The sequence below is a fragment of the Rosa chinensis genome, chromosome 2 (assembly GCF_002994745.2).
Source record: "Rosa chinensis cultivar Old Blush chromosome 2, RchiOBHm-V2, whole genome shotgun sequence".
In the NCBI taxonomy this organism is placed as follows: domain Eukaryota; kingdom Viridiplantae; phylum Streptophyta; class Magnoliopsida; order Rosales; family Rosaceae; genus Rosa; species Rosa chinensis.
In genome coordinates this window covers 37,671,509-37,696,549 of record NC_037089.1, presented here as the reverse complement: position 1 = coordinate 37,696,549, position 25,041 = coordinate 37,671,509, and the positions used below count along the sequence as shown (strand labels likewise).

The 25,041-nt window shown below is 36.9% G+C and overlaps 2 protein-coding genes and 2 long non-coding RNA genes across 4 annotated transcripts in view; 2 read left to right on the top strand and 2 right to left on the bottom strand.

Annotated features, from left to right (window-relative positions):
- The first annotated feature begins 2,030 nt into the window (after positions 1–2,030).
- Positions 2,031–3,075, top strand: LOC112184252. The gene has a single exon (XM_024322519.2). It carries the CDS (start codon positions 2,515–2,517, stop codon positions 3,073–3,075), a length of 561 nt encoding a protein of 186 aa, XP_024178287.1. The 5' UTR covers positions 2,031–2,514.
- Positions 3,076–3,087: 12 nt separating this feature from the next.
- Positions 3,088–5,798, bottom strand: LOC112190665. The gene is made up of 5 exons (XR_002932509.2): positions 5,580–5,798; positions 5,424–5,486; positions 4,617–4,668; positions 3,988–4,067; positions 3,088–3,873 (listed from the first exon to the last, which is right to left on the bottom strand). It is a non-coding gene; the product is annotated as an uncharacterized LOC112190665 (long non-coding RNA).
- A 988-nt stretch (positions 5,799–6,786) lies between these two features.
- LOC112190663 overlaps positions 6,787–25,041 on the top strand; it is a 42,668-nt gene continuing 24,413 nt past the window's right edge. Inside the window, exon 1 of the mRNA XM_040514447.1 lies at positions 6,787–6,974. The gene's annotated coding sequence lies outside the window, so the exon portion shown is untranslated. The remainder of the gene's footprint in view (positions 6,975–25,041) is intronic.
- On the bottom strand, positions 23,130–24,361 carry LOC121051650. The gene is made up of 3 exons (XR_005806368.1): positions 24,139–24,361; positions 23,765–23,815; positions 23,130–23,348 (listed from the first exon to the last, which is right to left on the bottom strand). It is a non-coding gene; the product is annotated as an uncharacterized LOC121051650 (long non-coding RNA).

Genomic DNA, 25,041 nt, shown 5'->3' with positions numbered 1-25,041 from the left:
CCATCGCTTCTACCCCTGATCCACAGCTTCCTGGTTCTGAAGATCACTCATTTGAGGTATGTCTACCCACTAGTACTAGTAGTAGTGAGTCTAGTATTGAGCAATATGTGTTACCAAATAGGATAACTCGGGGTCAATCAGCCAAAAGATATGAACCTACTCTTACTGCCAAATCAAAATACCCAGTAGCCAATTATATGTCCACCAGGAGGTTGTCTAAGTCATATGAATCATTTGTGAATCAAATATCTGTTGTGTCAGTACCTAACAAAGTGGAGGATGCGTTGGGGAATCCAGAGTGGAGGAAGGCAATGGAGGAAGAGATGGAGGCGTTGCAGAAGAACAATACTTGGCAACTTGTGCCTCCACCACAAGGCAAGAAGGCTGTAGGTTGTCGTTGGGTGTTTACTGTGAAGCATAATGCAGATGGATCAGTGAATCGGTACAAAGCACGCCTTGTGGCAAAGGGGTTTACTCAGACGTATGGTATAGACTATGATGAAACATTTGCTCCTGTTGCCAAGATGAACACTATTCGGGTTCTGCTCTCATTTGCTGCTAGTTTAAACTGGCCTCTCCGACAGTTTGATGTCAAGAATGCGTTTCTTCATGGAGAGTTAGCCGAGGAAGTGTACATGAGCCTTCCACCTGGGTATGTAGTTGCTTCTCCTGGTGATTTTGTCTGCAGATTGAAAAAATCTCTGTATGGTCTCAAACAGTCACCTCGTGCTTGGTTTGGAAGATTTTCACAATTCATGCGGAAAGTTGGTTACAGACAGAGCAACTCAGACCATACCTTGTTCCTCAAGCATCAACAAGGGAAGGTAACAGCTCTAATTATTTATGTTGATGATATGGTAATTACTGGCAATGATACTGTTGAGATGGATAGACTACAGAGACAGCTAGCCTCTGAGTTTGAGATGAAGGACTTGGGTGAACTTAAGTACTTCTTAGGGATTGAGGTAGCCAGGGGGAGAGAAGGAATCTATCTGTGCCAGAGGAAGTACGTTCTTAACTTGTTGACAGAGACAGGTTTGTTGGATTGTAGACCGGTTGATACTCCTATTGAGCAGAACCATTGTTTGGCTGAGTATCCAGATCAGGTACCTACTGATCGAGCTCGCTATCAGAGGTTAGTTGGGCGCTTGATTTATTTAGCCCATACTAGACCAGATGTTGCATATGCAGTAAGTGTGGTGAGTCAGTTCATGCATAATCCGAGTGAGAGTCACATGGATGCTGTTATGCGGATTTTAAAATACTTAAAGTCAGCTCCAGGAAGGGGAGTATTGTTTTCTAAACACAACAATATTCTTGAGGTTTGTGGCTTCACAGATGCAGATTGGGCTAGAAATATTACAGACAGGAGGTCAACATCTTGTTACTTTACATTTGTGGGAGGTAATTTAGTTACATGGAAGAGTAAGAAACAGAAAGTTGTGGCACGTTCTAGTGCTGAGGCTGAGTATAGAGGTATGGCTCACGGAGTGTGTGAATTGCTGTGGCTGAGAAATCTGTTACGTGATCTGAGTTTCAAACTCAAAAGTACTATGCAGTTGTATTGTGACAACAAGGCAGCCTTTGACATATCACAGAATCCAGTAAAACATGATCGTACTAAGCATGTGGAGGTTGATCGTCACTTTATAAAGGAGAAGCTAGATGCCAAAATTATCAGCTTTCCTTTTGTTCCGACTGAAGAGCAACTTGCAGATGTACTTACCAAGGGAGTCTCCAGGAAGGCGTTCTATGACTCACTAAGCAAGTTGGGCATGGTTGATGTGTATGCGCCAACTTGAGGGGGAGTGTTAGCGTGAGTCATGGCTTAACGTTAGGAATAGAATATATTGTAATTATGTGGTAGTTAGTACTTACCTGTTGTATTTCTGTAATCTTCTTTATATACCTCCACTGTGAGATGAATAATATCATTAGGAAATTCATTCTCTATCTTGTCTTCTTTGACTAATAAGTCCACGAGATCATAATATATATCGTGAACAAGTGGGAACATCGTATTTGCCACACTCATATATTGAAACAGCTTCACTCTCCACTACTTGCACTCCTATAGTCCTTACACCGTTGAAGAGTCAGGAACTCTAATTCCTAAAGATCGAGGATAGTCTACATGCTTGAAAAGAAAACCAAGTTATAATAAGAAACAAATTAAATTAATCAGCCTGGAATCCAAACAACTCCATTTAATGGCCTTGACAGTTGAAAGTAACAGTAACACCATTAATCTTCTTCGTCAGGGGACACTTCCATTTAGGATATCCATTGTTTGGAGTGTCACTTATAGCTGAGTGTAGTCTTGTGCAATTATGTGTGTGAAAATACATGCATCAGGCACCAAATGCTTGAAAAATTACCAGAATGTACGTTTTCTGCTTTTAGTATTCAGTGCCACTGCAATGGCTTCATGTATTTAAGCTTTATTTGGGGATTTTGAATTAAGCATCTCCAGATCATGTACCAGTAACCCTGATCTGTGGAGAAAAGCTTGCTATGGGCACATTTATTGGGCACGTAGTACCTGGCTTTGCCCTCACCCTACTTGGTTTATGGCACACCGTCAACACTATCAGATCTAATTTTCTCAAAGGCCCTAGTAACTTTAGAGTAAGGTTTTGGTACCCATTGAACTGCCCTTTTCCCAAAATTAAACACCTTGAACTCATTTTCATCTTATCTTTCTCTGTATTTGCAATTATCATGCAAGTTCGAGAATTCCCGTTTTTTAACTTCTCCTTCAAGCTCCATAATTTGGAGCATGCAACCATGTTCCTTCACCTTGCCATATTTGCAGGGTTTACACTTTCAGCTGAGTTTATTAATTCGTTTCAAATCATATTTGGGGTCGTTGGATTGCTTACGGCCTCTGTTTTCTGCCAAGAGCTTTTCCTTCTGCATTTCCTCTCCACTGACCATGTTGGTCTTGAAGAGCATTACCATTGGTTATTGCAGCTCATAGTGTTTGCTATGCGGCAAGGTTGGTGCTTTACTATTTGCTTTGTGAATGATCCAATTTGCTCCATCATTCTTGTTGAAACAAAAAAAGAAAGGTAGATAATAAAAAAGGACGGACAATGCGTGAAGGTCAATTGCCCATAATTGCACATGAGCTTATTAAGTATTAGAGTTTGATTGCAACTGATGCACGGTAACTCCCTGATAGGGATCATAGTTATCTTTTGGTGTTTCATGTCATGTCAAATACAAGAGTCTCTCTAAAACTCAACCGTACCGTCAGTACACTATATAAGAAGCCAAGAAGGCCGTACAAAAGGGCCAAAAAAAAAAAAAACAGAGGCAGAAAAGGAGACAGAAGAAGCCGCAACGTGTTCCATAGGAATCAAAGGTGGAGGATCCGTCTGCATCTCTTTATGGTTTTACCACTTTCAAAGCTCCAGTGGCGGTACCTTTCGGTGCCAATACTGTTTCAGAGATTCATTCGGCGTGCCTTAGGGTGCCGAAACTGCTTTCAAAGCTCCGGTGGCAGTGCCTTATGGTGCCAATACTGTTTCAGAACTTTGATACAGCGTGCCTTAGGGTGCCAATATTATCCTCAAGTTTTGGCTGTTTAATACACCGAACTGTCAGAGGGCCCTTTATGAATCACCATAGGGTCGTGGTTCAATATAAAAATGATAACAGGAACTCTGTCAATTCCACTTAAACACCACATATAATTCCTCCCTGCATCTTTTCAAAACTCCGTAGCCAAAAAGAGCCAGTCCCAACCTCCGTTCCGAAACACCTATTCTAAACAAACCAGTGGGTAAATAAAAAGAAAGCCTCACCCTTGAGTTTGAATCCTGGAGTTCCGATACTTGGCCGCACTATAGTTACTGTTCTCGCCTCCACCTGCATAAACTCGGAAGGAAGCTGTCAAAATAAATACAATTCTGCAGCAGACTGTAAGCTTAATGTCCACAGATAAGTTGAAATCAGAGTTACCATCTTAAAGAAGAAGCTCACCTTTAAAAAAATAAAGCTTCGAAAGGCCTCTGAGGCTCTGATAATTACTGCTTTTGTTTACACCGGCACGTCAAACTGTCCTGTTAAAATCAAATACAAGTTATGTTCAGAAAAGAAATTGTTCCTGTCCAAAGCTTAATACCAAAGGTCGACAGCTGTGTGTTTCTGAGGGCCACAGGTTAAGATGCAGAACAACAACAACAAAAAAAAAAGAGAAAGCAAGGCGGTGGAATGGCAAAATGACAACTCAAAGCTTTAGTCAAGTGCACAAGACAATTCGACACATTATTTGTCAAAGATGTGTTGAAGTGCAGTATCATCCGAGGCATATTTTGAGGCCAAATTACATTTATTCCAAAAAAAGCTTTGAGCCAATATTGTTGCAAGAGGCTGAAGAGGTGCTGACATGAGAAAGTAGAGAAAGAAATATCTTGGCTTGTGATCTTATAAACCAAGTATGAATGCAAAGTGTGCTATGAGAAATGACACCACAAAGAAGCAAGGATAAAAGAAGCAAAATTGTTGAAAACTAGTTTTGTTTCTCTACAAATAAAGAAGCCTTTACACTGAGACCAAAAGCACCAGCTCAGATAGCACGAGGAGAAAGAAAAAAATAAACAGAGGCTCACCCCAAATTGATACTCTGGGATCTTAACTGCAGCTGCTGTCCTCGCCTTATACCTGCACAAAGGGTTTATTAAATTTAGAATCCTCAAAGTTACATTAGGATTTGACAAAACACCAAGATACATGTTTTCGGTGCAGAGAAACTAAAAGAAAAGGACAGAAGAGTCGCTGCAGAGGGGAGAGTTCAATCAAATTGTGCAAATACAACAACACTGACAAAAGCAAAGTGACAAGTATGTGTTCGTGGGTGCAGCGTGTCAAGAGAAGGGAGAGAGATGAAAATTTGAGGTGGACTTGACTAAACAAACTCTAAAATTCAATTCTGTGCAGCAGCTTTAGAGCATTTCTGGTCCAAGAAGCTTCAAAGCGGTGCCAACAAAAAAAAAAAGAACTAAAAGAAGAAAAGTCTTAGCGGTGGCATCCTCGTATGAAGATGAAGCTTGAGCCCAAGTCTTGGTCAATGGCAACAAAACAATCCCAAAATTCCATAAAAGCACAAAGCAATATAAAAAAAAAAAAAAAACAAAGAATGAGTATTCTGGTGATATTGCAGGCCACAAGATAATTTAATTAAGCTATATGCACAAGACAAAAAAGCTTAATTGACAAGGTGCCCAAGGCAATGGTAGAAGGTGACAAAGTGCAAGGCAAAAATAAAAGAAAGGAAAAAAATGGGTGGTGGCGTTCCAGACCGTCAATTTATGAAACAAGAAAAAAGCTTAATCAACATGTTCAAAGCAAGAAATGTCAAGATTCAGCAATTCAAGTCAATTGGGTATAAGGAAAAAAAAAAAAGGGTTTGGCCTCACCCACAATATGCGGACCTTTGAAGATGGCTCCCCGATGCACAAAGCTCCTCTTTTTCAAAATCACTGTGAAATGTTGTGGAAGAAAAATGGGCGTCAGTATGTGGCCTTCTGGATCATAGTACTAGCTAGAAGCGAAAGCAGGGAGAAAGTCTTCACCTGATTTCTCACAGAGAGAAGCAAGGCGCCGAGTTTCAAGCTTCCACCACCCTGGGACTTTTCGTTGAAGACCCATGTATGGTTCCATCTCCGATTTGGCCTCTGTCTTCAAATCCATCTCCAATTCGACCTCGCAGAAGATCAGTATTGAGCTCGTGTTCTACCTGATTTGGACGGAGCGATATGCCTGGAGAGAAAAAGGAATCAGAAACAACAAAAAGAAGAGGAGAATTGAAAGTAAAAGGAAAATGAAATTACGGCTGGGTGTCCTTATCAAATTTGGGACTCTGGGGCGATTGGGCCTTTTAACAGTTTGATGGGTGTCTGGGCCTTTGAAAAGTCTCTCTGAATGCCCAAAATAGAAGTTTGATGCACTTTCTCCGTATTCTTTTCAAGAAAAATTGAGACTTGGATCCGCTCGGTACCTTGAGGGTGCCAGTATTAAATTTGGGGCCGAAAAAAAGCTTTATGGATCGAGGAACATGATTCACGAGGATGCAAAAGAAGCCCGTTTCCAAATTTGGGCCCGTTGGAAGAATTCAGCAAAGCATGACGCAATGGGTGTTCGTTGCAAAATACCTGAGCTTCGGTTTCGTTAAAAATACGTCCGAACCTAAAAAACTATATCCTTTTGGTACAAAACCAAGAAAAATCCCAAATACCCCAAAAAACTATGAACTACAATGGTTTGATCCCTTCACTAGTATGTAGGCAATCTTGTGACCCACTAGATGCAACCACAATTTCAAATCGAATCCCTGACTCCACCAGGATGCAAAAGAAGCCCGTTTCCAAATTTGGGCCCGTTGGAAGAATTCAGCAAAGGATGACGCTATGGGTGTTTGTTGCAAAATACCCGAGCTTCGGTTTCGTTAAAAATACGTCCGAACCTAAAAAACTATATCCTTTTGGTACAAAACCAAGAAAAATCCCAAATACCCCAAAAAACTATGAACTACAATGGTTTGATCCCTTCACTGGGTATGTAGGCAATCTTGCGACCCACTAGATGCAACCACAATTTCAAATCGAATCCCTGACTCCACCAGTCAAATTCACCCAAACACCAGAAAAATAAAATCATTTCCAAATTATCCAAAAGCAAATGCAAGGGCTCTAAACTCTCACAAATATCCCAAACACAAATCCAAAAATAAATGGGTCATCTCCCCATATATTGACTTTGTACTCGGAATCAAAGGTTTTCCCTTAAAGTGAGGGATTGTAATTAAGAGATTATTGTTATCTTGAATGGACCTGACATAATAAAAGTTCTATTTTGTCAATAAGATAGAGCGAAATTGTGTTGGGTATATTAATTTATAATTTTTGCTCAACAATTCTTTTTGTGCAGAAAGATATTCACCGGAGGCTTGACAAAGAACACCACCTTGGGTAAGAAATTTTGATTTTTTCTATGGTATCAATTAACTTCCGACTTTTAATTAAGTATGAAAATTGATATGGGTCTATGATCGAAAACAATTATATAGATGTTAACAACTTTGAAGCTTGATTAGGGTTGATAGTTTTGAAGTCAAGAACTGTATATATATAGCAATGTGCAAAGCAGTTTCCTGGCACCTTCAACAGTTCAGAATGGCTGCAAACTTTTTTTTCCCCGTTCCCATGTACTATTGGGTCCCCTCTGCCTTACTAATTTTCTTATCTCAACACTGTTGTTTTCTGTCTTCTGTCGAGTGAAGTTGTATAATTCACGTACACGTACTGAGACCTTCTATGGGATCTTAAATTTACCACATGTACTTTCATTGTTACAAACCTTAGCACTGTCATTGATTTGAAAGTCAAGCAAAGAAAAAGATAATAAGCAAAAAGCTAAAGAAATAAATTGACACAACTACCCATCGTTTAGCCCGGCCTTAAACCACTCTAAAAGCATGGAAACTGAGGCTTCAGACGAATAGTGTGTCAAAAGTGAGTTGACACGCACGACTCTGTCGAAAAACAGGAGCTAACAAGGTTGACGAGCTCATCCTTCCTTTCGCTTGGTTAACTCCAACATTAGTGCTTGATGAGGCCGAGGCATTCGACCAAAGGGTTTGATCCTTCTGGCTCTGCTCCTTGTGTAGGACCAAGTGATGTAAAGAAAACAAAAACAATACATCAAAAGAACACAAAAGTCAATAGCTACAGTATATAAATCTCATAGTGGGTCATTATGATTACCATTGTTTAGAGGTTCACTGTATTGTCCAGCAGCCATCTCTTCTGTTCTTCAGTAGCAAAACCCAGCAACACCTTGACAACCACAACGTCCCTTGTCTGCACTCTGCACAGCAACTTGATGTCGCTCGAAGCAAGCGCATAATTTAACCCTGAAAATATCGTTAGTAGTATAAGCAAATAGGGATCGTTCTATTCCGGGGATTGAGGGTACACTTGTAATTGTGAAACAAATAAAGAAAAGTATTATTTACAAAAATAAAATAAAGAATATAAATATATACAATTGTATAAACAAATAAAGAATTAAAATAATAAAGTATTATTTACAAAAATAAAATAAAGAATATAAATATATACAATTGTATAAACAAATAAAGAATTAAAATAATAAAGTATTATTTACAAAAATAAAATAAAGAATAAATATATACAAGTAAACACAAATAAGGGGGATTAGGATTCTTAAAATTAAAATTAAAATAAATAAAATAAAGAAAACGTAAAAACATATATACAAGGGTGAAACATAAGGAACAAAGATCAAAATCAATTCCATGTAATCAAATTCGATTCAAACCCTATAATTGTTCTTCCAAGTCATGAGAAAGGAGTTGATCATGTGAAACATTCGAAAGCAAACGATTTCCCATATTTTACTTTTCAATGCTAATTAATCTAAGCGAAAGCACCTAGATTAATCCTATTAAACATGCAATCAAACCCTAGAAAGCTAGTCAATCATGTCATGTTTAATGCATTACACATAGAGAAAGGCTATCAACTCAAGTGTACAACTTAGTATGAATAAGTTCACCTAATTGCAATCCTCTTCAATTGAATTCGATTTTTGTCCAAAACCTTTACTACTTTGATTCAAGTTTACACAAAACGAAAAGTCGATTTCATGTTCTTAAACCTAGCACCAATTACATGCAAATCCTATAAGTGTCGACCCAAATAAGATAAACATATAAAAGTTTTCTATCAAGCAAATTCAATCGAACAATCACACATAAGCAACTTTGGAATCACAACATAAGAATCGAAATTCTTTATTCAATCATAAAATTTCAGAATATAAACCTTGTTCAAACATAAATGTTAACTAAAAACAATTCTCACGAAACTAAGCAAGATTACAAAGAAAGAGGTTGAATTACACCGTGAGATGGAGATGGGGATGAAGGATGAAACGTTATGGATTCTTGAATCTCGAAAGCAAGCTTCAAGGTGGAGGATGGATGATGATGCTCACGGCTCCTTCTTCTTCTTCTTCTCCCTTGCTTGAAACGTTGAATGCACTAGAGGATGGAGAGAAAAATGGAAAGGAAATGGAGAGACAAAGAAGATGAGATGGATGAAGGAATTGGTGATTGAGAGTGAGAGGAGAAGGTGTTTAAATAGGGAAGAAAAAGAAGAGTGAAATGATGAGATGAAGAAAAATAATGAAAGTGGAGTATGAGAGTGGTTTGTAAAATATGTAAAAGATGAGGTAATGATGAAAGCAAAGAATGAAGGTGAAGAAATGTGGAAGTGATGATGATCTTTTAGGGTAGAAAAATTGTATCCAAGGAAAAAGAAATGCTTTCTTCATATGGGTGGGAAACATGAATATGTGGTGTTGAGTTGTTTTCAGGTCAGTTTCTTCCCTTTTATTCCTTCAATTATTTCTCCATCAAAACTTCAGAATGAGCCTTCGACTTCTTCATAAAAAATGTTCCATTATGAGTGTATATCATCCTCACAAATTTTCAGAGCTTTATTCCATGTGGTTGGGCCGGAAATTCTGCTGGACCTCTTACAGGTCCAGTTTTCCGGTTTTGCTTCTGTAGAAAATTGGGCTGATTGTTTGAAGGCCTTCCACTCATATTTTTCTCTGACACTCTTCATAAGAAATGATCATTTGGGTGTCTAGAATGGATCTGGAGAGTTTCAGCTCATTTCGAGTTCATTTGGTCAGGTGGCCGCTCCTTCTTCCTTGCTTGGCTCTGATTCTCCTAGCCGGAGTAAGAAAATATTCAAGGTTGACTTTTTAGTGCATTTTCATTCTTCTCCATCATTTCTAGGTAATTATGGACGTAACACTCATTTCTTCTTCATCTACTCCAATGTACCTAAAATTAGAAATTAAGTTAAAAATCGATTCGTTAAGGAATAACTAAGCAAAATGTGAGGAATTAACATTTAAAATATCACATTAAAATGCGCCTATCAAATTCCCCCACACTTAGCTTTTGCTAGTCCCTTAGCAAAACAAAACAAAAAAAATCCAAAACAGAACAAAGACTTGACAAAAAGCAAGTAAATGACTCTATTGCTCCTAACTGTTGTCTCAGAGATTCCGAACTCATGGCTTTCACGTTAAACACTTAATCAAAATCACAAAGATAATTCCATGGTAAATAAACCTGTGACATTCGTATGACTAAGCAAGATATGGAGAACTTAAGTTATACAGTGAATGATAACATGTTTCGAACAAGTCCAATCCAAACTCACAGGGCATACTCTCGATTTTTCTCTCAGAAATGGCTATGCTTAAAAGCTTCACACTCAAGTATATGCAAGAGAACAAATTGTAAGGCAACAAACAGCTTGCATATTTCATCAATAAACACATTTTGTGAAGAATTTTTAAAGACCTCATGAAATGACTAAGTGCACAAATGGACCTAAATCATAAGCTCGACTGCGTAACTGACTCCACTAACCAAAGACTGCCCATCTCAAGGATCAAGTCAGCACTTAAAACAGGTTGTAATGGGGCTAAGCTAGGGTTTTCGAAATGAAGATTAAGGATACAAAAAATCCTAAGGACCTAGCAGAGCATATAAGGACCACCTTATGTCATCATTTTTGTAGACCAAATATCATTGTTTTGGGTCAAACCTTCACTCTAACCAACATGGGAATGGACAAAGGCATAATTTTCAATTTTTGAGCCTTCTACAAATTTGAAAGTCCAAAACCATACTTCAACAATTTCCCAAGAGTTTTCTTTTCAATTTTTCTTCTCTTTTGCCGCTTTTCTTTCTTCTTTTTTTTTTTTTTTTTTTTCAAGGCAAAATTTTTTTTTTTTTTTTTTCTTCTTGGATTTTCCCCACCCCACACTTGTCTTTCATCGTCACCCCTACATACTATGTCATGCTCTACTAAGTCCTTAAGACAAGGGTAGAGATATCCTGTACTAAGCTCATGGTAGGGTAGTGAGGGTGATGAAACAAAGGTTTTCAACGTAGGCTCAAAGGGGTTCATTCTAAGGAGTCCCACGACGGGCACAATTGGGGACACATGATTGTTTGGCTATGGTGGTTACCCTAATGCCTTCTATCCTATCCAGGATCAGTGCATATTATGGCATACAAGTTTTGACAGTCACAACAGCCGAGTTCTAGTACTCTCTAGTCCATTAAAATCTATGGCACATGATCATTGGATTTTCAAAGAAAGATGAGGTTTTGCAAATACAGCCATGATATTCTGAAATTATCAGTAAGCACTCAAAAAGAAAGTATTTTAGCTCAACAGCTCACTTGGGTCAAATGAATCAGACTTAATCCTAGCATGCTTAATGAACCAAGTTACAATCCTATCTCAAATCTTCATACAAGCATCACAATGTCGATTAACCACAGAATTCAATTAAGTCCTATTTTGATTATGAAAACCTTCAGCCATGAATTCGGAGACATGTTCATCCTAGACGTTAGGAGCATCCTAAGACTCAAACACACAAAAACACTCTAAAACCAACAATTTTTTTTTTTTTTTTTACAACACTTAGGTACGGGAACAGGGAGTCTCGATGTGCAATGGGACTGAAACAGCTACCCTTTTTCAAGACTATGTTTAATCCAATATACCTTAGTGTATCACAACATCAATTAAAAACACAATAAAAACACAATCCAACATCAACTATTTTTCATTTTTTTTTTTATATACTAACTACTAAAAACACAATAAAGCAATAATCCTTCCCCCATACTTAATTCATGCATTGTCCTCAATGTATAAACAAATATAAATCATGCAAAGCATAAATCAAGCATAGAAGAGAAAATGAACACAACGAAACCTAAAACAACTTAAAATTTAAGAAAATAAAATAGAAGGAAGAGTTCAAGAAAGCAAATCTGCGTTTGATGGCTCCTCCACAGCTACAGTTGAAATGGGTTGCCTCCCATGCAGCGCTTAATGTTTAAAGTCTTTCAGCCTAGACTTGTACCTCCATTTACTCCTTTGGAGGAGCGGTATGCGGGCGAGTGGCAGCCCTCTTGCTGGTTTCAGCCTCTTGAGGAGGGTTCTCATGTTGTGATGCAGTAGCGTCCTTGCGAGGAAACCCAGGAGGATAACTCTGCAAGTTATTGACTTCCTGAGCAAGCTTGTTTATTGCAGTGTGACAGCGGATCAAAGAGCAGTTCATCTCAGAGATGTAATCGATCATGCAATTGACTCTCCAATCTGTCACCATAATACCATCGCGGAGAGAGGAACGCAAATCATCAATCAAATCCGACAAGCTTTCCAGGGTGGCCATAGGCCGAGGAGCACGAGCAGCTGGTGAGGAAGAAGACTCTTTGGGATGCAGTCTGGGAGAGCGACGAGGCAGAGGAGGGGGACTGCGGGTACGCTCACGGATAGGACGATGGTCCCATGGACGAGTAAGCCCAGCTCTAGTGGCCGCTTGACGACCTTCTTCTTCCAAAGAGAGAACACGGCGTTGATTGACGCCCCTGCGAGGGGTAACCTTGGTTAGAGCCATGAGGAAGTAGAAGGAATTTGAAACTGCACGCTTAGACAAACCTTAGTAAAATCTGGAGGAGACAAAAAAGGATGTATATGTAAAGCACAAAATAGGGTAGAAATCTCAACAGGCACACGGTTTTAACAAAGCTTCTCCGGGAAGGAGAAGAGTTATGATAGTTCACGGCCCAAGAAACTCCCCCACGTGTAAATATTCCTTTCTTTTCCTGGATTTATGGCATGCTTTCGGCTATAGCTTGTCTATCACGGATCCTCGAGATTCGTTTGATTCCCCCACGCGTCCTTTCTTTTCCTTGATTCACGGCAATTAAACCTGCTTTCGGCTGTAGCTTGTCTGTCACAGCTCCTCGAGATTCGTTTGATTCCCCCACGTGTCCTCCACGCGCCAACAGCTTTTCCGTGTTTTCGGGTGACTTTAATCCAACGCGTAGATTTAGTCTCAGAGATCGTCGATCCAACGGTGGAGATCTGCTCACTCGTTCTATAAATAGGTGCATTCTGAGCGACTGTTCACTCCAAAAGAAAATTCTTCCGAGTTCCAGTCTTTCTCTCTCAACCCTTCAGCCTTTCTTTCGAAACTCAAATCCTTTCTTCATCAACATGGAACCACAAACTCTGCAACTAATGGAGCAACAGACCCAGCAACAAATCGAGGATGGAGGAAACAACCAAGCAGCCGGGACTAATAACCGGTGGGCTCCCACACCGCCTCAACTAAGAATCCTCAAGGGCCTTTACTATGATAAGGGTTTTAAGTACCCAACTCCAGAGCAGATTCAAGAGATCTGCCTCCATCTGAAACAGTATGGGCAGATCGAGGACAAAAACGTCTTCTTTTGGTTCCAGAACCTCAAGGCTCGTGAGAGGCAGAAGTTGAAGGAATTTCGGAACGTTCCGGTTGGTGGATCTCTCGATCTCAATTTTGGATCCACTAGTTCTACTGATGATGGTAGATCCATTGATCTAAACTTTGGGTCACGTGTCGGCTATGGTGTTGACCCATATTCCTCCTCACCCTTCAACACTAATACCAGTACTACCTCCTTTGGCACAACAGGAGGACAATCTTTCATGGAACAACGAGGAGGAGATCACCAGGAGATTGAAACCCTTCCACTATTCCCCATGCATGGTGAGGACATCTTTGGCAACATGAAGACTACTTCCGAGGGAGGTAGCGGCTATGGCGGTGACTCTCGCATTTCCCTTGAGCTCAGCCTCAACTCCTACGGAGATGCAGACATGGTTTAGTATAGAGTATTTTTATTATTATTATTTTTTTTTTAATTTTTTTTTTTTGTAAATAGCTGAATTTAATAAGACTGAATGAATGCAGTTTTTTTTTATTTTTATTTTTTTATATATATATAAAGGACTCAAAAAATAAAAGACAAATATAAATATATATTGGACTCAAAATGAAAGACAAAAATATAAATCTCTTCCCCCACACTTAAATATTGCATTATCTTCAATGTAATCAATTAAAAGCATGCAATGAAATAAGTAAGCATATAGGGATGAAATTTACGAAAATAACAACTAAAACAAATAAGCAAAAACAAAAAATAAAAGATAAGGATAAAGAAAGCAAATCTGATTTGCATGGGTTGCCTCCCAAGTAGCGTTTGTATTTTACGTCTTGCAGCCAGACGGTACCTACATTAAATAAAGTTAGTAACTATAATTAACAAAGAAATACAAAATAAAAACAAGTATAACTATTAATTACAAACTACAAGTAAAATTAACAAGTATATTGTACAAAAGACACAAGTTAAGTACAAGTGAGTATAAAACGTGAAAAGTATTTTTACAAGTATTAAAGTGTGAAACAACAAAATAATTTACACGTATAGAGTATTCACAAGTATTTCTTTTATTATAAACATTATTGATATCGAATCAAATTCCAAGCGGTAAATCAAGTGGACGTGCGGCCCAAGTATAGTCGCCTAAACACAAACTCCCTTTCAAATCGTTTGGGCAACCTTACTGAAATGGCCAGGTGGGGGAGGACGAACACGAGAGGAAAAATCCATTTTGGCATGAGCTACTCCCACATAGTGGTTTAGGCCCATTTGCAAGCACTTCTGGATTCAAAAACCCGTCATGAACGTTGTCCCCTTTCTAGACACCATTCCACATAGGCTATACTTACTAAGATGAAAAAGTTCATAAGTGTGAAGACAGTTCAACAAGTGTTAATAAAGGCCGCCCTCAACCTTAAGGGACCTGAGCTAGGTACCAGTAAGGGGTTTAGGCCAATATTAACAAAAGAGACTTCACCTATTCCTCTCAATTTACAACCTACAATTAAAATTCGTGTTCAATAATATAAATAATATTTAAACTAAGTTTTAAACAATTTATATACAACAAATATATACAATAAATGACACAATTAAGCAAGTGATTTTTCAATCCCCGGCAACGGCGCCAAAAATTGATGTCGCTCGAAGCAAGCGCATAATTTAACCCTGAAAATATCGTTAGTAGTATAAGCAAATAGGGATCGTTCTATTCCGGGGATTGAGGGTACACTTGTAATTGTGAAACAAATAAAGAAAAGTATTATTTACAAAAATAAAATAAAGAATATAAATATATACAATTGTATAAACAAATAAAGAATTAAAATAATAAAGTATTATTTACAAAAATAAAATAAAGAATATAAATATATACAATTGTATAAACAAATAAAGAATTAAAATAATAAAGTATTATTTACAAAAATAAAATAAAGAATAAATATATACAAGTAAACACAAATAAGGGGGATTAGGATTCTTAAAATTAAAATTAAAATAAATAAAATAAAGAAAACGTAAAAACATATATACAAGGGTGAAACATAAGGAACAAAGATCAAAATCAATTCCATGTAATCAAATTCGATTCAAACCCTATAATTGTTCTTCCAAGTCATGAGAAAGGAGTTGATCATGTGAAACATTCGAAAGCAAACGATTTCCCATATTTTACTTTTCAATGCTAATTAATCTAAGCGAAAGCACCTAGATTAATCCTATTAAACATGCAATCAAACCCTAGAAAGCTAGTCAATCATGTCATGTTTAATGCATTACACATAGAGAAAGGCTATCAACTCAAGTGTACAACTTAGTATGAATAAGTTCACCTAATTGCAATCCTCTTCAATTGAATTCGATTTTTGTCCAAAACCTTTACTACTTTGATTCAAGTTTACACAAAACGAAAAGTCGATTTCATGTTCTTAAACCTAGCACCAATTACATGCAAATCCTATAAGTGTCGACCCAAATAAGATAAACATATAAAAGTTTTCTATCAAGCAAATTCAATCGAACAATCACACATAAGCAACTTTGGAATCACAACATAAGAATCGAAATTCTTTATTCAATCATAAAATTTCAGAATATAAACCTTGTTCAAACATAAATGTTAACTAAAAACAATTCTCACGAAACTAAGCAAGATTACAAAGAAAGAGTTTGAATTACACCGTGAGATGGAGATGGGGATGAAGGATGAAACGTTATGGATTCTTGAATCTCGAAAGCAAGCTTCAAGGTGGAGGATGGATGATGATGCTCACGGCTCCTTCTTCTTCTTCTTCTCCCTTGCTTGAAACGTTGAATGCACTAGAGGATGGAGAGAAAAATGGAAAGGAAATGGAGAGACAAAGAAGATGAGATGGATGAAGGAATTGGTGATTGAGAGTGAGAGGAGAAGGTGTTTAAATAGGGAAGAAAAAGAAGAGTGAAATGATGAGATGAAGAAAAATAATGAAAGTGGAGTATGAGAGTGGTTTGTAAAATATGTAAAAGATGAGGTAATGATGAAAGCAAAGAATGAAGGTGAAGAAATGTGGAAGTGATGATGATCTTTTAGGGTAGAAAAATTGTATCCAAGGAAAAAGAAATGCTTTCTTCATATGGGTGGGAAACATGAATATGTGGTGTTGAGTTGTTTTCAGGTCAGTTTCTTCCCTTTTATTCCTTCAATTATTTCTCCATCAAAACTTCAGAATGAGCCTTCGACTTCTTCATAAAAAATGTTCCATTATGAGTGTATATCATCCTCACAAATTTTCAGAGCTTTATTCCATGTGGTTGGGCCGGAAATTCTGCTGGACCTCTTACAGGTCCAGTTTTCCGGTTTTGCTTCTGTAGAAAATTGGGCTGATTGTTTGAAGGCCTTCCACTCATATTTTTCTCTGACACTCTTCATAAGAAATGATCATTTGGGTGTCTAGAATGGATCTGGAGAGTTTCAGCTCATTTCGAGTTCATTTGGTCAGGTGGCCGCTCCTTCTTCCTTGCTTGGCTCTGATTCTCCTAGCCGGAGTAAGAAAATATTCAAGGTTGACTTTTTAGTGCATTTTCATTCTTCTCCATCATTTCTAGGTAATTATGGACGTAACACTCATTTCTTCTTCATCTACTCCAATGTACCTAAAATTAGAAATTAAGTTAAAAATCGATTCGTTAAGGAATAACTAAGCAAAATGTGAGGAATTAACATTTAAAATATCACATTAAAATGCGCCTATCACAACTCCAGAAGCCAGGAACTCCAAAAGCTTGCTAACTCCAGAAACTTCAATGCAGCAACACCGAACCAGAAACAAAACGAGAAGAACAAGTCTTCTATGTTATACTACTCTTAGCTTTCAGAATGGGACTGAACTCAATGCTAGAAACGTGTAGTTAACACAGGGACTTAATCTGCTATATATAGGGGCCAATATCAATCTTGTGCTCATCCCATAAGGAGTCCAAGATTTCCTAAAGATTTCATCTGCAGATACTTAATGTTGATCATGTATATATCCTTAATGTTAATCAGGTTCATTAACAGATAAGTCTCCTACTTCAAATGAGACATAATTTCAAATTGATAATAGAATAGAGTTTTAGATATGCATTTCTGTTAATCAGTTTCTCATTAAATCAAAACTATTATATGAATACTTTTAGATAATGATAAGTTCAAAATATTTTCCAACATTCTCCCACTTGAACTGGCATTATCTTTATGCATAGCATTTGAACCATAATGAGAAAATAATCAACAAATGAAGTGTGCACTGAAATACAAGAACAAACTCATAACTTATCTAGCTTGGTCAATGTACAGAACTAATGCAGAATCTAGAACTAATTTTGATCAACGTGATCAAGTCAGTTAAAGACCACTAACACAAAACATAAGCTTAAGATGATAAACAGAAGAGCAATTGGAAAAATAATATGTCTACCTGTAAGGTTCCTTGCTCATAGTCCAACATAATGATTTCGACAACTCAAAATCTCATTAGCAAGCACTGAAAATTAGTGAATCTGTTGCTTGCTTCCTTAACCTGAAAAGATTCACTTGATAATACACAGACATAATAATTTCAATATTTCCAGTGAATCAAAATGGTACCGTAAACAAAACTGTAACTGGAAAATTGTATTTTATTAATAAATTACACAATGAAATTTACAAATAAGCTGAGGAATGAAAAACAGTTCAAATAGAGCTCATTACAAAAATTTGAATTCTAAAAATGAGAGGTGACTCCCACTGAGCTCAAGAATCTAATTGTGATAAAATTCCCAGATTCTTAATGTGCTTTTGAAAACTTGCAACTGGTAAGGCTTTAGTGAATGAATCAGCTAGCTGAGCTTCTGTATTAATATTCTAAACTTCAATGTCACCAAGGTCTACCCTTTGTCTCACACTATAGTATTTGAGATCAATGTATTTAGAATTATTTGATCTTTTACTGTTCTTTGCAAAGAAAACAGCAGCTTCATTATCACAGAACACTTTGAGTGCCCCTGAAACTATAGTTTTGAGAACTTTAGTTTGCATCAAAAAATTCTTAATCCATAAACCCTCACAAACCCCTTCATAAACAGCTATGAATTCTGCTTGCATTGTGGAGGTGGCGATCAGTTTTTGTTTCATGGTTTTCCATGCCACAGCACCTCCAGCAAGCATAAAAACATAACCACAGGTGGATTTCATAGAGCTGGGATAGTTACCTGCAAAGTCTGAATCAGTGTAACCATGTAACTCTACGTTTTGCACTCTCTTATAAACTAACATGTGAGCTTTTGTTCTCTGCAAATACCTAAGGACTTTCTTTCCTGCAACCCAATGTTGATGACTGGGATTAGACTGAAATCTGGATAGTATGCCTACTGCAAAAGATAGATCAGGTCTAGTACAAACCTGAGCATACATTAAGCTACCAATGAGTCTAGCATATGGTCTGCTTTCCATGTCACCACTCTTCCCCCCATTTTTAGAATTTTTCGAAAATTTATCTCCTTTAGACATAGGGACTTCACCAGAAGCACAAGATTCCATGCCAAATCTTTTCAAAACCTTACAGATGTAAGAATTTTGAGATAAGCCTAAAAGACCTTGTTTTCTGTCCCTCTTTATTTCAATTCCCAAGACATAAGATGCTTCACCTAGATCTTTCATATCAAAATTGTTAGACAGAAAAGCTTTAGTGTCTTTCAACAATTTCATATTAGTACTAGCTAACAGAATATCATCTACATACAGTATGAGAAAAATAAATTCATTCCCAACTGTCTTTAGGTATACACACTCATCTACAATGTTTTCTGTAAAACCAAAACATGAAATTACTGAATCAAACTTCTTGTACCATTGTCTCGAAGCTTGCTTAAGTCCATAGATTGATTTCTTGAGTCTGCATACATGATTTTCTTTTCCGGTTTTTACAAATCCTTCAGGTTGTTTCATATAGATTGTTTCTTCTAATTCTCCATTCAAGAATGCAGTTTTTACATCCATTTGATGTAGCTCCATATCAAAATGTGCTACTAGGGCCATTATGATTCTGAATGAGTCTTTAGTGGAGACTGGAGAGAAGGTTTCTGTATAATCTATTCCTTCCTTTTGTGTGAAACCTTTAGCTACAAGCCTAGCTTTATGTCTTTCAATGTTTCCATTTTTATCTCTTTTGGTCTTGAATACCCACTTACAACCTATAGCTTTGTGTTTTGGATCTGGATTGACCAACTCCCACACTGAATTTTGACTCATGGAATCTAACTCAACTTCCATAGCCAACTGCCACTGTTCTGAATTTAGACTTTCAACAGCTTGCTTGTAGGTTGTTGGATCATTATCCTCTGCAAGAATATCATCAGTTTCTTGTAGATACACAAAATAATCACTGTTTTCATCATAAGTAGGTTTTCTTTGTCTTTGAGATTTTCTAATTTGGGGTTCAGGTAATGCATTTTGCTGTAAATCTGGATTTTGGTCTAAATCCATGTTTTGGGGTAATTCTGCTGTTTGTTCAACTGCAGTTATGTTTTGTGGTACTTCAGTTACCGGAATAAGTGTGTTTTGATCTAAAACTGTAGTTTCTGTGAATTCAGTAGTTGTAGTTTGGTTTTGCATTAAAGGTAGATATTGTACTAAGGTTTCATCACTTGTGATTTCTTCAAAAACTGAAGAAAGATCTTCAAAAATTGAGTTACACACTACTTCATCTAGGAATTTTGCTTGATTTGTTTCAAAAATTCTAGGAGTGTGATGAGCTGCATAAAATCTAAAACCTTTAGACTTTTCACAATATCCAATGAAGTTACAACTAACTGTTTTTGACTCAAGTTTCTGTGTTAATGCACTTGGCATTTTTGCCTCAGCTTTGCATCCCCACACATGGCAGTGATGCAAGCTTGGCTGCCTACCACACCAAGTCTCAAATGGTGTCTTTTCTACAGCTTTACTGGGTGCTCTATTGCAAATATAATTTGCAGTCTTAACTTTAAGGCTTCACCCCATAAAAATTTAGGCAAACCACTAGTGCACATCATACTCCTAACCATATTTAGAAATGTTCTATTCTTCCTTTCTGCTACTCCATTTTGTTGAGGGTTATATGGAGTGGTATACTGGGCCTTAATGCCTTGTTCCTGAAGGTATAATGCAAAAGGTCCCTTTTGCTGGCCTGCCTCAGTGTATTTTCCATAAAATTCCCCTCCCCTATCAAATCTCACAATCTTTATTTTTGTTTCTTGCTGTAGTTCAACTTCAGTTTTAAAAATTTTAAAAGCTTGAAGTGCTTGTGATTTTTCTGATAGTAAGTAAACATAGCAATATCTAGAACAATCATCTGTAAAGGTAATGAAATAGGAATTTCCATAGATAGTCTTATGCTTAAAAGGTCCACAGATGTCAGTGTGTATGATTTCCAAGAGTTTTTTACTTCTTACTGCAGTTTTCTTACTTAAGTTAGTCATCTTACCCTTGTAACATTCTATACAATCTGACAGATCACTAAAATCTAGTTCAGGTAGAGTTTTATTCTTTATCAGTGTTTTGAGTCTATCTTTTGAAATATGCCCTAATCTTCTATGCCACAGATATGCAGATTTATCATTAAAGATGGTTCTTTTAACACCAATAACAGTGTTATTGCTTAATGTGTTTTCACTATTTTCAATCAACATGATTTCTTGTTTAGCTATAGAACAGTTTAACTGCAAATAATCATGCATAAAAACTCCACATCCAAGAAAATCTGAACCTTGAAAAATCTTTATTCCATCAAAATCAATCATAAGTCTGCAACCAAGTTTTACTAGCAAGGAAACTGAAAGCAAATTTCTCTTAAGAGAAGGAATGAATTAAACACTATCTAAAATAAGAAACTTTCCTAAACCCAAATCTAACTTCAAAGTACCAATGGCCTTGACGGCAACCTTCATGCCATCACTATGTCAATATACCCATCAGACAACAGCCGAGAGCTGTTGTCTGATTCAGAAAATTTATGTTGTCTAGTAGCCTGATATCTCTTAGGCCTTCAGACGACAGATATTACCCGTGATCTATATTTCACTCAAACAACATAGGTCGGCCAATAATCTGTTGTCTGATTGTGTCGAGATATGCCGAATTATGAATTTATGTGGTTGCATATGTAACAAGACGACAGTTATATGTTGTTATAAAGGTTTATGCACAACATCTTTTCATAAAACTCTATCGTATGTATTTCATTAAGATGACAGAAATCTGTTGTGTGAATATATAGAGATTTGAACTATCTTGGATTTTTTCTGTTGTGTGAATTAATTGTGGACAACATATATTTGTTATGTTCTGTTGTTTCTTTTTAACTAAAATGACAGAAATATGTCATTTGAATATGTAGAGGCGTGAACTTTCTTGGGACTTTCTGTTGTCTGAGTCAATTATGAACAACATATATTCATAAAGTTCTATTGTTTCTTTTTGACTAAAATGACAGAAATATGTCGTTTGAATATGTACAGGCGTGAACTTTCTTGGGTATTTCTGTTGTGTGACTCAATCATAAACAACATATACTCATAAAGTTCTATTGTTTCTTTTTGACTAAAATGACAGAAATATGTCGTTTGAATATGTAGCAGCGTGAACCTTCTTAAGTCTTTCTGTTGTCTGATTAGCATAAGGACTACAGTTAGCCTGCATCATCTGTGGTTTATGGTGATTTCAGACAACAGACATTTGCTTGAATTTTGTTGTTTGATGTTGATTCGGATTTCAGCTTGTTTTTGTTCTCATGCCTGTTAACTAACACCTCCAATCTTGACATAATAAGATAAATACACAAGTACTATAGGCAAAGAATCAGTTATATATCTATATTAACAACTCCATATGTACAAGTCATCAGTACATTATCTTGACATAATAAGTACATAGAAACAAGTAGTTAATACAACCTTGTGCCTTGAGCAGCTTCAGTTGTCAGCATTTTCTTTTACTACTACTGTTCATTCCAATTCTGAAGCAGAGGCTCTTCTCACATGGTGAAATGCTACAACATTATCGCCCGCTACGAAGTATTTCATGAGAGTTTACTAAAAAGAAGGACCATAGCACTCACATTAGGCTGATCTCCCTGTGTTGAAATATTGCTTGTGCAATGATTATGAGTGGAATCAGCGATCCTTTATATGCTGCAGCCATATATTGCAAGTAAACCTTCATGCTGACTCTTTCTCTTCTTGTACAAGCTTCTTGTTTCTTGCACGCTTTGCCTTTTATTTCTCTTTAATTGATTTATGCTCTGAAGGTGATGGACCTTCTTGCACTTCCTTTGCCAAACCCAACAGAGCCATCTGGGTACAAGCTGTGATCTAAGTCGCTTGATGAATAATTGGGAATATCCATAGCTTCAATTGCATCATGGTGAGCTGAGACTAGTGTCTTAAAATCAGTTACTGCCTATAAAAGATCATCAAATTTTCCTGCTTGTATGATGCGCCCTTCTTTAAGAACCTACAGATATTGAAACGAAAGTTAGAAAAGACTTCTCATACATTATGTATAAACAGATTTATGAAACTAAACTGACAATAAATGGAAAAGGAAGAGCAAGGTACCCCAAAAAAGAAACATGGGTATACATTCTCCAACCAACCAGTGATACCATCACTACAGCTGACATGTATGAAACAACTTTAAAACTGAAGTCAACAATATGTTAATCAGCAGAAACAATATGTTACAAGTTTGCAGACTATACCAGGATTTAATCAGCAGAAGGCAGAAATTCAACTTGATGGGTCACGAAAACAACAGTTTTGTCTTCTAATGCTGTTAATATGTATTCTTGCATTTCCATATTTATAAATTTCAGCCATAGTCAAACTAGCAGAAACATGATATCAATGATACTATCAGAAAACTCTAACCTTAAACAACTCTAATCCAGTGTGTGCATCAACTGCACTGAAGGGGTCGTCAAGTAAATAAATGTCACTGTCTTGATACGGTGCCCACCATCTAAGTATTCTTGGAAGCAAACCAGGAGAGAACCAAAGCTTTCAATTTTTATTAACTCAAATCTGACAATAAGAGACTACAGAGGCCTCTATATATAGAGACTAGGATATAATTCATGACCAAAATGTCAACACCACCATTACTAACAGTAAGCAAATTCAACAAAAATATATGCAGAAAAAAGGAATTCAGAAAGAAACAGTGGACATTAATCTTTGTTGTTCCACAGAAAAAGCAAAATTTTCCCGAACTTTTCCATCACCAAAACATGAAATCCAGATAGTAATAGTAGTCTAGTACCACCCGATAGAGGAACCACAAATTGAGTCTTCATATAATTGCTCTTAGAAAAAAATCAAAGCACATAAAGAGAGAAGAGAAGTCAATAAGAATTGAAATTTAGGGTTTATGCTGACCTTGAAATCCCCAATTTTGTTGGTGTCTTGACTTGTGGTAGACATCCGTCGCTGATCGAATTCACAAAGAGACAGGTAATTCACAAGAAAAATCGAAAAATCGTGAAATGACACCCCAAATGAAAGACTTTAACTTTGAAACCATACTGTTCCCGAAATCAAAGAATACCAATTTGGCAAGAAGAATAAGCGATAGACAAATCGAGAAGGAGAGAGAATTACACATACGCATCCCTAATTCAAACAAAACCCAGGAAACTCAAATCGAATTTCAAAGGAAAATTTCCAAAACCCCAAATTGAATTCCAGATAAAACCTTAAAACAAAACCCAACAGAAACCCTAAATCAAATAACAGTGAATCAAAAAACTTACCAACAATAGGGAACCAATAGGTTTGACTGGTTTAGAGAGACTGAGATGGGGGATTGTGATGGTTTGGCTGTATTTGTCGAAGAGATAGAGATGTGGGATAGGTGGTTCTGCGTTTGTCGAAGAGAGATGAGAGATGGAGATTGGCTTTTGATTAGAGAGATTGGAGATCCGGCAAGAAATTTGCCCGAGAGTTTTGTTCTGGTGCTCGAGGGAGAAAGCGAGAGTTTTCTCATTCATAGTTCCGCTGTTTGTTTGAGAAAGGGGAGTCAGAAAATGCTAAATGTTAAATTTTTCGGGAGGAAAACACTCGCCCTTCTCGTTTTAGTTATGCCAAAAAAAAAACAACAACAATGTAACAAAAAAAAAACAACAACAACAACAAAAAAATAGGGGCACAATCAGCTCCATCTATTGCACAACAGAAAACTGTTGTCTCATACATAACATTTTCAAACAGTTCCTTTCAAAAAAACTAAAAAATTTCAAACAACCAAAACTAAATCAATCTCAGTTTAATGGACAACAGATTTCTGTTGTCTGAAACAAAACATTTTTAAGAAAACTAATCTACCATGGCATATCACTATATTCAGACAACAGAATTTTTTCATTCCGTCGTTAAAATTTTTCAGACAACAGAAAACAACCATTCTGTCGTCTGAGCTCTGTCGTCTGATGAGTTTATTGACATAGTGCATTGCCAACATGCACTGAATCTTCATGCTTCCTTGGAGCTCTCTGATAGGAGCATTTTAATGCGACGTTTTAACTGCATTTCCCTACATTTCTTACGTTATTTCCTTATTAAAATCCTGTTTAGGAAAGTTTCCATTCTTTGATTGGGAAAGTTCCTATTTGTAGAAAGTTTATATTTTTGTAGTTTCTATTTATCATTTTTAGTAA